Genomic DNA, 14,978 nt, shown 5'->3' on the forward strand with positions numbered 1-14,978 from the left:
AATTTATCGAAGAGATGTGCAAAATCTAAATCCTTATAGGACGGTTTCTGAGCCGCTACCCTGAAAGAATATCTGCTAGAATCCGGGCCCGTAGTCGCATGTAAGATTTTAGGCTAGCACTAGTCTTCGTCAAAGTAGATGCCGGTCAATCGTTACGTTTAACATAATATTCGAGACAGCTGCCGGCGAATAGCAAACAGAATTTACGAATGAAAAGCTTTGAGAATTGATCACCTCGTGCCTAGTAAACAGTTGGATGCCCAAATAAGACAAGTCGGCTGTTATTTTCGCCCCGTATCACTAGCAGATAGCACTCATAGCTCATATTTTATGATAATTGTTTTCCTTCGGTTATATTCTTTCCTCTCTTAGCACCCATCGCACTGAGTGGCCGATCCAACTCGGTATGCCAGTCAGTGAGCAAAAGTAGAGTTGCCGAAAAACAAGAAGAAACAATCGGTACACGATCTAAGCCACTGTTCCCCTTATAGCCACATGGTAGTGAAGGTATGTCCGAGGCAAGCAGCTACCAAAAAAAGGAAATGCTTTAGACGCACATTATTAGCAAGTCGAACAACCGCTCGCTAGAAGGATAATACGACCATGCGTCAAGTATTTCAGGTGGCCGTCTTCATGATCCAGTGACCCCGCTTCTAAACAGTCCCTATTTGTATCGTGCCATTGCGCATTGTAGATGAGTCTCGCCGGTACTTGCTGAGTGAATTCGAGAACATCTACTAACAGTCATCGTGACGAATGTGCAATCAGATACGAAAGGTCTCTCTTAATGTTGCAACAAACGTAACGATACCGCGTGGGGCATTGCGTGTTAGAAATATTAGGTCGCACAACGCAAGGAAAAGGTCGCGAACACAACGCCTTACAATGAGAATACAAGTTGCGCAATGAGTAATGTTACTTCTTAGCATTTGTTCCTGTTGACATCGTAATCGTCGTGCTCGGATTACCACTTACCCACTGACAGCTTTCTGCGGCAATGCCGGTAAAACTGCACGGGTGGAGCTTCCGTGCAACTGACACTTCACCAAGTAGTCCGGCACACTATTGCAGCGCGTTCTTTGCTAGCTGTCTACTTACGACGGTTTCGCATGTGCCGAAACGCAAAAGGGGGAAAGCAACACTAAACTATAAGACCTAGTGCTGTATTCTGGCTTGGTTTCAAACATCAGTGCCCTGCTATGTGTAAGATGCTAATGTTTATATATATATATATATATATATATATATATATATATATATATATATATACTATCGCTAGCTTATCCTAACGCGAATGAGACGCATGGACATCGCCTCCGTATAGTTTTGCCTTCATTGTCACAGAAAGTTGTCTGCAAGTATAGTGAGAATTCCACTATGCGGAATTCATTGTACGAATAATGCGAATCAGGATGGTGTCATAAAACATCTGCTTCGATATTTGCCTTGCAATGGTTTACTATATTTTACGATGTTATGAGTGAGCTGGGTTTACAACTGTAAGGAGGCTAACTTAGTAATGTCTGCGGTTTGTTCGCACGAACAGGCAGCATAAGCAAGCACTGCATTTACCTGTACCGTTCTAAATCTTTGGTACGGAGAATCTGTCTTCAACAAAAATTTATGAACTACACTGAGAACTACATCGAAGGAGATATTTTGTGACATCATCCCGATTCGCATTATTCGTACAATGAATCCCGCATAGTGGCATTCTCACTATACTTGCAGACAACTTTCTGTGACAATGAAGGCAAATTCTCTCTCTCTCTCTCTCTCGATATTTACGTTAATTTTTATTCTCCAATGTGAGCAGTAACTCAAAATACTGGTAATTAGCGAGTGAGCCTATAAGGCAAGAGTTTCTACAGGTGTATTATTTAGCAGCAAGCATTAGTCCCCTTTTATTCACGCTACTAGAGCTACTGCTGCCCTTGTAGCGGACGCAGTCTGTGGCATTTGCGACAAAATATTGCAAACGTTTACCTGTGGTACCCGCGCAGTGACGCGGATCGAGCGACCACCACAAACTTCCGTCTAGTTTGAGAGAGCTTGCAAAGAAAAAGAACACGGGCGGAAAAGTCGACGCAACACAAAGCGCGTGGTTTTCGTACACTGGCCCACAGGCATCCAGGAAATACCAAGCCCCGCCGCGAGCGGGAACACATACCGAGGGCGCCTTTTGTCGTCGGAAGAGCCGTCACCGACGTGCCTGCCACCCGGCGCCGTTTTCCGCGTCACAGCCGGGGCATTCGCCCCGCCGCGGGAAAGCAACGTGCCGCGGCTTTTAACAGAACTCCCGCGCGAGCTTTGATGCTCTACGTGTCGAATTCGGTGCAGCGGTGTAGATGCTGGCGCCTCGACCAGACTGTCATTGCGATATGCGGCGTCACTGAAAAGCCGTTGCACGCAGGCTTCGTGCAGCCTTCGCATTTGATACAATCCCGTAACCCGGCGCCCTGTCGTCGAGGGTAAGTGCCCCCCCCCCCCCCCCCCCCCGGATTCAAGACCTGGATTTACAAAGCCACTCGCATACGCAAGAATGATTCCTAAGAAAGAACTTCGGGGTCAGTCGTGATGGTAACATAACAGCTGACGGGCTTCAACACCCTAAAGCTGCACCTGGGCCATGATAACGGCCGCGGTGAAAGGCTCGGAATGACTGTCGCGAACGCGGGGTTCTTTAACGAGTGATAAGTGAAAGCCAATGGAATTCGAACTGAGCCTGCAACTTGGTGCACTACAGTTGAACGGCGAATGCCAATGAATCACTGCAACGTGTCAGTCGTGATGGTTAGAGCAATATTAGCGAAGATGCCAACCAGTGACAAATTACAGGTGCGATTTAAAACCATGTTGAACCCGTTTCTGCAGCATCTTAGTGCTATAGCGTATCAACCGGGCGGTAATACGAAGACGCGTTTAAATGTGTTAATCTTCACAAGCCACTTCGCAATTATCGTACATCCCATTGAGTTTCAACAAACTTCCTCTTGACTGTTGCAGCTGTTTTTTAACGATATAGAAAAACTTCGTGGCGGAGTGAGAGAAAGAGAGATTTTTTAATGATGTACTGGAAATCTGTGACTGGCCATGCGCCTAGCGCAAGGGTGATGCTTAAAATGACACACACATACATAATACGCACATACGCAGCGTACACTAGTAGTATGGTAACAAACACACTTGGTACCAAGGACATAAAGCGTCTCGTTCGGACCAGTGTCTCACCACAGTAGAAAAGCAATGTTTAGAACTAGTTTGGGCAATAAGAAGGCTCCTACTATATTGATGTGGCCCACACCTTATTGTACGAATGTACCATCAGCAGCTAGAGATCATAAATCGTGTGAAGCATAACGGAGTGAGAAAAATAAAAATCATTGTGAGAGAAAGATTAGCATAGAGTATAGGTGGCAAGGGAAGAGGTGGGGAGGGGGGGGGTATTAGTCTAAAGCGAATGTTACCGAATCTCACGTGACAGTTTTCCAGAACGAAAGGGCCACTAGCACGTTTCTGTGGGTTTGGCCTGGCGGGACACATATCGTTGCTTATGTATAGACCTGCGACTTTATCATGCAGGTCTAAGTAAACTATCGCGGTATGCAACTGAGATTCGTAACTGACACGGGATCGCGCCCATGTACAAACATTAGTTCCATCTTTGGTACTCTGTGCTTTAACACGGCCGTTTTCGAATTAAAAAGAACACTATCGTCATAGCAGCCGCTGGACTCTGTTGTGACAACATTCTTGTTCGTATTGCAACTTGGCGAGCGTAGCTACGCACTCGCCGTCTGCAGTCCTGCACGAAACTGCCGCGCGAACGCGCAGCCAACGCGAGGCGGCGTGTTCGCGTGCGCGATTGATTGCGTGATTGTCCTAGCCTGAATGTCCCCGCGCGCTGCGCATCACGGAGTGCCTATGGGGAAAGTTAGCGACCTACCCTGACAGCGGTGGGACGACCGGCTTCCGTTTACAACGACGTGACACACCCGAAAGTTTGCGCCTTATTGTGAGAATATGGAACTATTAAACCTGTAAACACTTTTCAAACGTCGTTTACTTCACGAAAGGAGAGCGTGAGCGTGACTGTTGCGAGAAAGGCATAAGACCGACATACATATCAACCAACCTGCCAGCATTAAAGTTCGTAAAAGCTCACTCACACGACACTGAGTTAAAGGCAGAGTGTGTGTGTGTGTGTGTGTGTGTGTGTGTGTGTGTGTGTGTGTGTGTGTGTGTGTGTGTGTGTGTGTGTGTGTGTGTGTGTGTGTGTGTGTGTGTGTGTGTGTGTGTGTGTGTGTGTGTGTGTGTGTGTGTGTGTGTGGAGGGGGGGGGGGAGAGGGGTGCGGAGTACTACTTGTCATTTAAATCATATCTTGCACACGCCTTTTGTGGGATATTATACACACTTTATTAACGATGACTATACTTTGGACTCAGCGCACAAGCAGCAGCACATTTGGAAGAGCAATGATTGACAGAAAGCAAGTTTCTAGATCACAGCAACTTTCTTAGCAACGTTTCTGTTTCCGATTTCAGCTGTTTTGGGAACTTGTATGTGTAAACTTGCTCGCAGTAAGTACTATCGACCAAAAAAGCTTACGGACCACGGGATCTCAGAAAACGCTAAATACCCGAGCAGCCTTTAAAAGTAGCCAGTAAAACCGTACATCACAATGTTGTTCGCATATACCAGTAGAGGCTGGGAATAAGAATAGCAGGCTGCATTTTGAAGCTGCGGAGATGTTCAGCTTTTTGTCAGATCCCTTGGTCCGTAAACTTTTTTGGCCGATAGTACCTACTGGCTTGCTTTCCCCATCAAAAGACTTCCGACGGCAGGGCCGGAGACCGGCTAGGAACACTTTTTCGCGAGCAGCATTTTTTCGTAAATACTTATTCGACATTCGTAAAATCCTAAAACGAGCCCTAATTTGTAAACTTTACGAAACTTTACGATTACGAAAAATTCGGGAGAATTTTTCAACCTCATTTTTTTAGATTTTATGTACAGAAGGCTTGACCAATGTTAAAGAAATTAAGAATATTCATGTTCACCATAAAGACTCTTTTCATATATCTCTACATACATCACACTGAATATTTATCCTCTTTAATTTGTTTGTTCTCGAATGAGGAGTTTGGCAGTGATAGTGCTTGGCTCCATAGCTATATAGACCAGTTGGAACCGCGCCGATACCCGCCATATTCACATCTTTGCAGCCACCGCCTGTCAGCATGTCATACATGATTACCTGTTGAACGCTCCATACGTCCAAAGATCATGGTAAGGCTGCAAAAGAGGCAGGCAGGCTTTGATCAAGCTGGTGCGTAAATAAAGAAGAAAGACAATTTTGGGCTCCGTGACGTTAGCAGCAAGCCCAACCAAATTTTGGAATCTCGCACTTAGGTGAATATTTTATACGAAGCCATTTACACCACCATCATCAATAACTACATCATCATCAACTACATCATCATTGTCATCCTATATTTATGTGCACTGCAGGACAATGGCCTCTCCCTGCGATCTCCAATTACTCCTCCATTTACACCATATGTTTCATTAAATTTCTCGGTGTAGTTCATAAATTTTTGTTGAAGACAGATTCTCCGTACCAAAGATTTATAACGATACAGGTAAATCCAGTGCTTGCTTATGCTGCCTGTTCGTGCGAACAAACCGCAGACATTACTAAGTTAGCTTCATTACAGTTGTAAACCGTGCTCACTCATAACGTCGTAAAATATAGTAAACCATTGCAAGGCAAGATATCCCATGCTTGCGAGAAAAAAAAAATTATGCATAAGAATCAACATAAGAAAGAACGGACAAAATAAACAATACCAAGAGCACAGAATGGACAGTGCCTTTCTGTGCCCTTAGTCTGTTTCTCGGTTACCTTGCATTCCCATCAAGCTATAAATACGAGCGTAACGGTAATTCCGAAAGACCAAAGTCTTACACCTTATTGATAAGACTGCAGGGTGATGTAAATGATGGCTGCAAGAAGTATGAAGCAGTGCCAGTCGCAATCGCGCGCCGGAATTACGGATAAATTGCGTTTTCTTTCTTTTCTTTTCTTCCCCCCCCCCCCCCCCCTCCTTTTTTTTCTCGGTGAACCTATGGTCCGTATACTTTTGCTCACCGGTGTGTCAATAAAACCTGACGGCTGTAAACACTGACACTGCGAGACACAAATCACGCGGTATTTGCTATCGCACAGAGGGCACGAAACCAAGCTGCAGATAACATAGCTTGGTGAACACAACTTTTTAAAGCGTCTATATAGCTTTCTTTGGGAACTAACCGCCATTTCTCGTCAGTGTCTATCCGTTTTCGTGAGCTGATCCCGAAAATGGTACAGTCTAACACAGCGGTAAAAAGCACACGGTGGTACGGTACCGCCGGCACCGCTACCGGTAGTACAGTGCGGTGGTAGTGTTCTCGTATTCTTCCCTCGTGACAGTTAGCGTTTTGTGACGCAGTCGTTGAAACGCTGCGCCTCGGGCCGTCAGAGGCGGGCACATACGAGTATCATTAGAGTTACTGTATATGGCTCCCACAGAAAGCCACATACAGTAACTTTGAGTATCATATGCATCACAGGGTTCCGGAATGATCCTTGAGGAAGCGGTGCTCGAAGTGGCGCTTGAGATCCCACTGGGATCCCGCGTGTGGGTAACGCACGGTGGTAAGAGGAGCGCCAGCCATAACGCATAGTGCAACATAGTGCCAGAAATAACTCCCTCTCAAAGCACACTAAACGCGTTCTTGGATATAGTAACCGGGGTGTGGTCCTTCATAATTTTTTGTACCCTTTTTTTTTCAGTTTCGCTCAATCTGGCGGAGGACAACCTTCCTTCGTCGGTGCCAACAATTGCCAAAGGGTCACCGCAGCTCTACCTCACCAGGGGGCGGGACAGGGTAAGAGCTCGCAATCTTCCACGCGGGCACGCAAATGTAGATAAGGGCCGGCTTCGTTTTCTCTTATCGTTGACCTGAATGCGCCTTGACCTGAATACTCCCTGTCAGGCTGCGGGAGCGCTACCAGCCCGAAACCGTGTTTACGAGTTTCCACGCGGCGTTTCTGGCATAATTAATTGACAGTGTCAAAGAAACAATCTCGTAAAAGCACCGGCTAGTTTCTGACCAGGACTTGGTCACCAACGCTCTTTTCCAGTTAGCTTTGTTTCTGGTTGGGTTTAGGTGTAGCTGCTAGACCACTGGTGGTTCCGTGTTGCGCGGTCCATGAATTAGTTATAAGGGTAAGTATCTCCGGCCGCTTAAAGAATGTAGCAACAAGGCACGTTTCGCCTGTGCAAGGCGCCTCCGCACGCGCCGGGCGGCTTTCCAACAGGTGCATATTGAAGTGTAATAATCGCAGTGTGCCTATGTCGGTAAACAGACGTTGTCAATGAGGCTAACGAGACTGATTCATTAGAGCAATTAATTTAGGGTAGCGAGAAATCCGTCTAAAAGTTATATATATATATATATATATATATATATATATATATATATATATATATATATTGTTTGTTGGCTTCTTATGATCGATACTAGTAAAAATCCGGCTCCGCGGTTTCCTTTCTTCTCGTTCATATACATATATACGAGTATATCGTTGTCTGCGGACCTGCGCGAGGCTTCTAGTCCAACTTAGAACTCTCGTAAGTAACAAAACCTGCGATGCAGCTAAACGCATTTTACGAAATCCGTAACTACGTGCTTAATTTTGCTATGTTCTTAGTACTGCTCTATCTTAAACGCACATAAGTGTGTAGGGCAGTGGATTACCGCGGCTTCAGTCACAAGCTCGTACAGAATGTATGAACTTCTGCAACTTTACCAACAGCTACTACATACCGGAGGTACGTGACGCCCATTGCCAGGCGGGTGGTCATCGTTCCTTTTAACCTTGCTGTTATCTCGTTCAAGACACACGTCATAACCGCTATGGAGTTAACGTCCCTCGAATGAAGCATCCCACGTGCAAATTTTGTGTCAGCAAACTTGTACCAGAGTCGTTTTCTTGTACGCGGAGTGTTGAGTAAGGAGACGCTTTGCTGGATCGTAGCGGTTCCACAGGTGTAGGAAACCCGATAGCGTTGAAAGTATTAAAGCCGAGTCACGCTAACCACCATCTTCGTTTATGAGGCTAAAGAAGGACGATCACAAAATTAAACCTGATTGCGCTTGCTACGTTGTCATTTCTCGCAGTTCTTCTTCGTCAACAACGCCAAGGTGATTCGGCGGAGGGAGCTCACGTTTGAGCAGTACAAGCAGAAACTGTATGTGATTGACGATGTGCTCGAGGCGTTCATCCCGACCAGCGGTGTGACGCCGAACGCCTTCGAGTTCCTCAACCAGCCGTCCATCTACAACATCAACCAGAGGCTCGTGTGAGTATTTCTTCCTATTCCTTTTTTTATTATTATTATTTTTTTCATATGGGCGACATTGTACAGTGCAGCCTGTGAGCTCACCAGCGCTAGTATGAGCTTTAATGAGGCACAGTTGTTTGCGAAGTGCGCAGCGTATTTCAGAGGGAGAAGCATCCCGATGACTAGAAGGAAGTGCCACATAGATTTTGATCTAGCAGTAAATTCAACAGCAGCCAGAAAATTAGTGATGGCATTAACTAAATGAGTAATACGTGGGCTCGACTTATAGCTAGAGGAATAGAAAGAGAACAGGTTTTTGTTACCTTCTTTTTTCGACCACGCATAAATTTGCTTCGTTAGTGACTAATCTATGGAATAGCCGGCTGTAATGTAGCGCACCATTCCACCTTTATCCCATTCAATACATAACGAAGGGTGGGGTGTGGGGTACGTATGGCCCACTTGCAGAGAAAAATAGCAACACCTATCAATGCCTTTGCTCTGGAAACATCCAAGGACTGCGGGGCACGTTAAGTAACAGTGTCGATTGCTTGTCTTAGAGTTGCCGTCCTGGTCCAACATCTTGCCGTACTCTGGTAGGAATTTTCAGAAGAGCGTTAATAGAGTGTATAAGTTGATCTAACGAGCAAGTTTTGCTTGCACCTTTGGGTTAGGAAACGGCTTTCGGTGGCCGTGTCTTCGTAATCACGTGCGTGCGTAGCAATGTCGTAAGCATAACTTTGTCGCTGGGATTGCTGGGGGCTGCGCAGGTTCTTTCACTCACGCGTCCAGATGGCGTATGAACAGAGTCTCTTCACTGAGGACGGCATGCACACATTCTTTGTGCCCGTGGACGACGCGGACCCGGCCAAGCGCACCCGCGTCGAGATTGACAAATACGTGAGTCTTATATGTCTACGTCACTTTCTTTGCTTCAGATGTAAGGTTCACAACGTAGCAGAATGATACGCGCTACAGATTTGGAAAGGCTGAGAGGAAAACTGTCGTAAAGACACTGCCAAAAGACTGACTGAAAGCAGTTTCTCATGGTGCTGTCGACTTCGTCTGCCTTTGTTCCATTTCAATTCTAACTGTGGCTTATTTTGTTTCCTTGTTTGACGTTACGTCTGTTTGTTTTCAATATTACCGCACTGTGAAGCAATTAGCCCAAAAAGTGGGTCTCTTGACTATTTTACTGTTATCTTCAAAAAGCAACTAAAAAGAAAGAGGTGGGCTTGCTCTCAAGCGCTACCTTATCCTCATAAAATTTGCCACATTTACGCGTAGCGATCGCACGCCCACATGGAAGTTTTCAGTCGAAAGGCTTACATTTTGAATAAGCTCGATTGAAGCCGTACCCACTCGTCGAGGTTTGTTGGTGCTCCCCGCGTCCTCCGCAATGTTCTTACCGGTCATTCTTACCAGGTGGTTCGCGGCCACGTGATCAAGAACCGCCGCCTCTTCACGCGTACAATGGGCAATGAGACGTACGAGTCAGCCGCGTGGGAGGAGAACGCCGTCAAGGTCGAACTGTCACTCGCCAACCAGTCGGATTCGGCCGGTGCCGAGTACACACGTGAGTTCGTTCTCCCTTCCCTGCTCACCCCATCACGTAAGCCTAGTAGCAAAAGGCAAGAACCAACTAAAAGCTGTTGCAATCACTGCCTAACGCGAAATATGTTGATTTGATGATTGTATATTTGACATTGTTCAATGTTGTTTACCCTGTCCGAATTGCCATTGTGAATATATGTATATTTTTTTCTGGACCCAAACTAGCCTATAGGGCTATGAGTCCACCTAGTGTGTGCAAACTTTATGTTCCGATATCAGTCAATCAATCAATCGATAATGCGACAAGTATTCGACACTTTCTTGTCGATGTTTACAACAAACACAGTCATCACATAAAATGTCTATGGAAATAATACATTCTTTGGAAACAAAATGCGCATAGAAAGATTTTTGAAAATGCTATTTAAATTAATATTACATTTGTTTAGGGATAACTTCGTGCAAGCTTTAGACAAGTTCGTGCGGGCCTCAGGAGGATATGTTGCTGGTTAGTTGGTGCTTGCCACCTTAAAGACATAATGCAGTGCGACCACAGAATCACTATGAAAGAGACGGGCACTACTACACGCCTTTTCGGAATCTTTCCTAAGGCGCTTGTTGGTCCGTATAATGATGTGGTCGCCCTGTTGTGGCCGAAGTGTTCGCGCAGAGCAACACCATGTCGACCGAGCCGCAGCGCCAGAAGGGCGTGGTGTTGTCGAAGATCGTCAAGCCCAACATCCCCGTCAAGAATGGCGTCGTCCACTTGATCGAGAAGCCGCTCATGGTCGTCGACACCTCCATCAAGGACTTCTTCCAACGGGAACGGCACGGACGCCTCGAGTGAGTTTTCACCTTGTCGCCAGTTTGGGTGGGGCATACACGACATCGTCGGCTACTGTAATTTTCGGCACATTATATTCACAGTTCGCTATGCGGTTACGAAGCAAATCTCGTCCTGCAGTTGCATTTTCTTTTACGTTTTGTTTTACGGTGGACTCAAAGTGATGTGATAGCCCCGTGTAGATGGAACACGTCCCACATTCAAGAATATCGTCCCGTTGATACACCGTGTGTGCTTTATTCCGTTTTCATACACATGCCACCGCCACGATGGACCACGAATCCTGGGGCGCTATAACGTAAAATGATTCCAAACTGTTTCGATTCCAAACTCCTGACATCAAATTTACGTAACCACCGACGAAAGCATCGGGCGGTGACCCGCAGCGTTGTCTGAACAACCCAATCAAACACTCTCCTCGTTCATAGGAGGTCACCTTTGTTCGCTTTCAAAACCAATAACATTGTCTACACTCAGCGGTTTTTCTTATCTAATTGGCTGACAAGAGGCGAGGAGCACGCTCTAATGGAGAGGGTTTCGATGGGGCCGAGCCAGCACAGTGAAAATAGATAACCGCATGAAGAGGGTGGTGCCGGCTTCTCCGATTGGTCCGCTTCGCCTTACTTAGCTTGCGGTGGCTGGTCGAAAATCGCGGCGGCGTGCAACGGGAGGATAAGAATTCCGCTAAAACGGATCCTCAGCAAGGAATAGTTGGCAGAGCGATGTCGTATGCATACCGAAAGGGCTCGATAACGTTTTACTGCCACGCAGAAAAGGTTTTCATGCGCGAATAAATAGATGCTCACCGGCAGGTGCGAGTAGCGAGGGCCTGAGCGATCGGCGGGCAGCCATCTTCTATTCCTTTCGGAACGGGGCATTCTGTGGCTATTCAGAAAAATTTTAACTTTTGTTCGGCATATTAATGCATTTTTTTTCGCGTACACGTCACTTTGACGTGGTGAGTTTTCGCGGTTTTGTGAGGTCGCGTGACAGACAGGCGAAGTGGGTGTAGCCAGAAAACATTGAACCAATAGCAGAAGGCTAATGGTGAAAAGGCGTCGAATCAGGAATGATTATTTTTCTTTTGTGCGGTTTAATCATGCATAATCAGTGTGCACACGTTATATCAGATGGGGAGCTATCGCGGTTTTCGTGACGTCGCGTGACAGACAGGCGAAGTTGGGAGTGGCCTGAAAATGTTTTGACCAATCGTGGAGGCTGATTGCAGAAATTGGAATCAAGACTGTTTGGAATCATTTTACGTTATAGCGCCCCTGGAACCTAAAAGATGTGTCTGCTGCCGCAATGTGCGAATACTGCATTATTAATAATTATTTCCGAATATTGCTGATAAAAAGGTGATGCGATGCCATTTAAAACAGGCGCTCTAGGAAAATTATCGTGTTTAGTCTGCAAATATTAAAACGGTATAGCGACAGCATGTCTACTATCAGACAAGGGATTAACGAACGGCTGCAGGAGCCTGGTCGTGTGATTCGAGTAAAATGGAGTAATCAAAGGGACGTACGTGTGACAAATTCTTTGGCCCCATCCGACATAAACTTTAAACTCGCTCGCGAGCAGTCAAATGCACGCCAAAATAATTTTATACCGAGTCATGTAATTGACGATACCCAGACCAGTGGCTGTAACGCTCTGCTGCTGCACGCGAAATCCCGGGTTGCATTCCGGGCCTCGGTGGTCGCATTCCGATGGGGGCGTAATGTAAAACGATCATGCTTTGGGTAAACGTTAATGATCTCCATATGAGTGACATTTACCGGAGCTCCCCACTAAGGCGCCTTGGTCTCATAGCCCGTGAGTGGTTTTGAGATGTTAAATACTGTGGTTTAATTTTTGGTTCTGTTGCTGAGGCCTATGTCGCTTGTTGGTTTCCCCATGGTGGCGTCCTCGTCTCAGCAGAACGATCATACAGAAACGCACACGCAGCTGAGTGAGATGACGGTGATCGAGTTTAGCCGATGACCGAAGTTTTCATGAAACTTTTGTTCAACTTTTATACCCTGTTTCTATAATGCTGAGGCACACACGCGCCTGACTTCAACTCTCTCTTAGATGCCTGTACGATTGCCAATTCGATTAGTTCACCGCCACGAGAGTACACTGCAAACGCTTGTTGCACCTGTTGCGAAATTATCGCTGCCGCATTGAGTGAACGGTAGCGCACTCCTCGGTATTGCCATCAGGCAAGCGACGGTCGAGATGTAAGCGAGGTAGAAGCGTTCAATGTAAAATACCTCGTTTGCACTCCCTTGCAGAACACATAGCATTACATTTTGTGCACACGTGTTCAAAACGCAGTGAAAAAAGCCTCGAAGGGTCTACAGCTACGTCGGACGTACGCGCGAACAATCCCATTGGTTGCCCTAAAGGTATACGGCTGAATGCACGCATCCATAGGAAGAACGCTCTTCCACAACCGCATTCCGCGAAGCTTCGCACTACCTTCTGAATACAGTGGGTAAATTACGTACACAGCTGCTTATCATACACGCATACCTTGCCCTCGTCACATGTGCGAGCTGGGATCCTGCACACATAATAAAGAGAGAAATACGTCCCGTAGCACAATTCGACGGCAATCTGTGTTAGCGCGACGAAGTGCTCGCTATTCTAGCGAAAAATGCTTTTAGAAGTTTCTGTAGGTGTTAAATACGTTATAGATAAAATGTTAGAGCAGACTGTGCCTAAAGTGCACAATAACCGGCCTTCAAAACGCCAAAATCAACAGAAACAAAGTGGCAGAGACCCGAAACGTTTCCAGGCAGTGGTTAATGTTGCTAATGGAGAAGCTGCATTTCAAGATTCAGCGGCGCAGCCGCAAGATTTGATGGAGATGCTGAATGCATGCGTATTCGCTCTTTTTTTTTTTTCAGCAGTGTCTCTGATATGGCTAAAACATTTTCGCCACTTAGATCTGATAACGGCAAATGACATCCCGATCTAATACACCGTTGCGTCATACTTATAAGTAGGTTTGTTGCCCTGTTTCTACAATACGTTTCTTCGGCTGTTTTTACGTGTGCTCTGTAGCGCATGTAAGAAAACGGCGCAATAAACTTACGTAAACGCGTTACCCGACATTCCGATGAGTCCGGCAGTCCGCGGTTTCGTGCCTTCTTGCCTTGTCAAATGTACGTGGCCGAAAGGTTTTCGCCATGTCAGGCAAACTGCCACAGACAAAAAAAAAAAAAAAAAAAAAAAAAAAAAAAAAAAAAAAAAAAAACGAAAAAAAACGAAAAAAAAAAGAAAGAAACCAATGAGCGAAAAATTTAGTGAATTGGTATTCTAACCCAGGTATACCTAGTTTTTGTTGATTTTGGTGTTTCTCAAAACTAATTATTGGGCGCTTTACGTACGTTCTACTCAAACCGTTTATATAAATGTAGTGAACACAAACTTACACTGCATGTTTGATTAGCAAAGCGACCACTCAGCCGGCGTTGGCACTGATTACCATCGAAGTGAGCTATACTGCGTGCACTATGCGTGCACTTCATCACGATTGCGCAGAACCTAACTGATGCGGTATTCACTACTTTAAGCAAACGAAACAGCATCAAAGTACAAGACTGTATATACGAGCACGGCCGAAAATGCCTTTAAACTTAAGCAGGACCACGACGTCTTGTACGACGCTTTAACTTATGCTACCAATTTTTAGGTCGCAACTAGCGGTCTGCGTAGTGGTATAATTAAAGCAGTCTTTTGAATAAGTGTCAAAAGATAACTACTTTGAGCGACAAAGCGAACGGTACGACAACGGTCACTCGCGCGTTTGCGCGAACGAAAAGTGAAGGCGACTTGAAGGGCGGTTGGCAGGGCTAACTGTTTTGAGAATAGTTGCGCTTCTCAGCTTTCGTTAGTCAACGATTCTGTTAATTTGTGGATTGCAGTTGCAGTTACAGCAACGATGAGCACGCCGATCAGCGCGGGCTGCACCGCGAGCGAATGGCGGTATGCGAAGCGGGCATACCTGTCGAATGTGATTTCACACTGAGAATGGGAAGAAATCGGCGCGCTGGCGCGATGCAAACATGTATTTAGCTGTTCGACATGCTTATCCTCGACGGATCTTAACGTGAAGCATCGAAAAACCAACAAGAAACGTCGGACATACTTCCATAAAATACATTGCCTGATCCGTCTAACGCACCTGTAAAGAAAA

General features: G+C 45.9%; 1 protein-coding gene across 1 annotated transcript in view; it reads left to right on the plus strand.

The window, feature by feature from the left end:
• Nucleotides 1-14,978, plus strand: part of LOC119456477 (fasciclin-1-like) — a 59,885-nt gene that overhangs the window by 20,962 nt on the left and 23,945 nt on the right. The window contains exons 3-7 of the mRNA XM_037718289.2: nucleotides 6,837-6,931; nucleotides 8,228-8,409; nucleotides 9,162-9,291; nucleotides 9,817-9,967; nucleotides 10,605-10,788. Coding sequence (XP_037574217.1) covers nucleotides 6,837-6,931; nucleotides 8,228-8,409; nucleotides 9,162-9,291; nucleotides 9,817-9,967; nucleotides 10,605-10,788 — 742 coding nt within the window. The remainder of the gene's footprint in view (nucleotides 1-6,836; nucleotides 6,932-8,227; nucleotides 8,410-9,161; nucleotides 9,292-9,816; nucleotides 9,968-10,604; nucleotides 10,789-14,978) is intronic.

This window comes from Dermacentor silvarum, chromosome 6, assembly GCF_013339745.2.
Source record: "Dermacentor silvarum isolate Dsil-2018 chromosome 6, BIME_Dsil_1.4, whole genome shotgun sequence".
Classification (NCBI taxonomy): Eukaryota; Metazoa; Arthropoda; class Arachnida; order Ixodida; family Ixodidae; genus Dermacentor; species Dermacentor silvarum.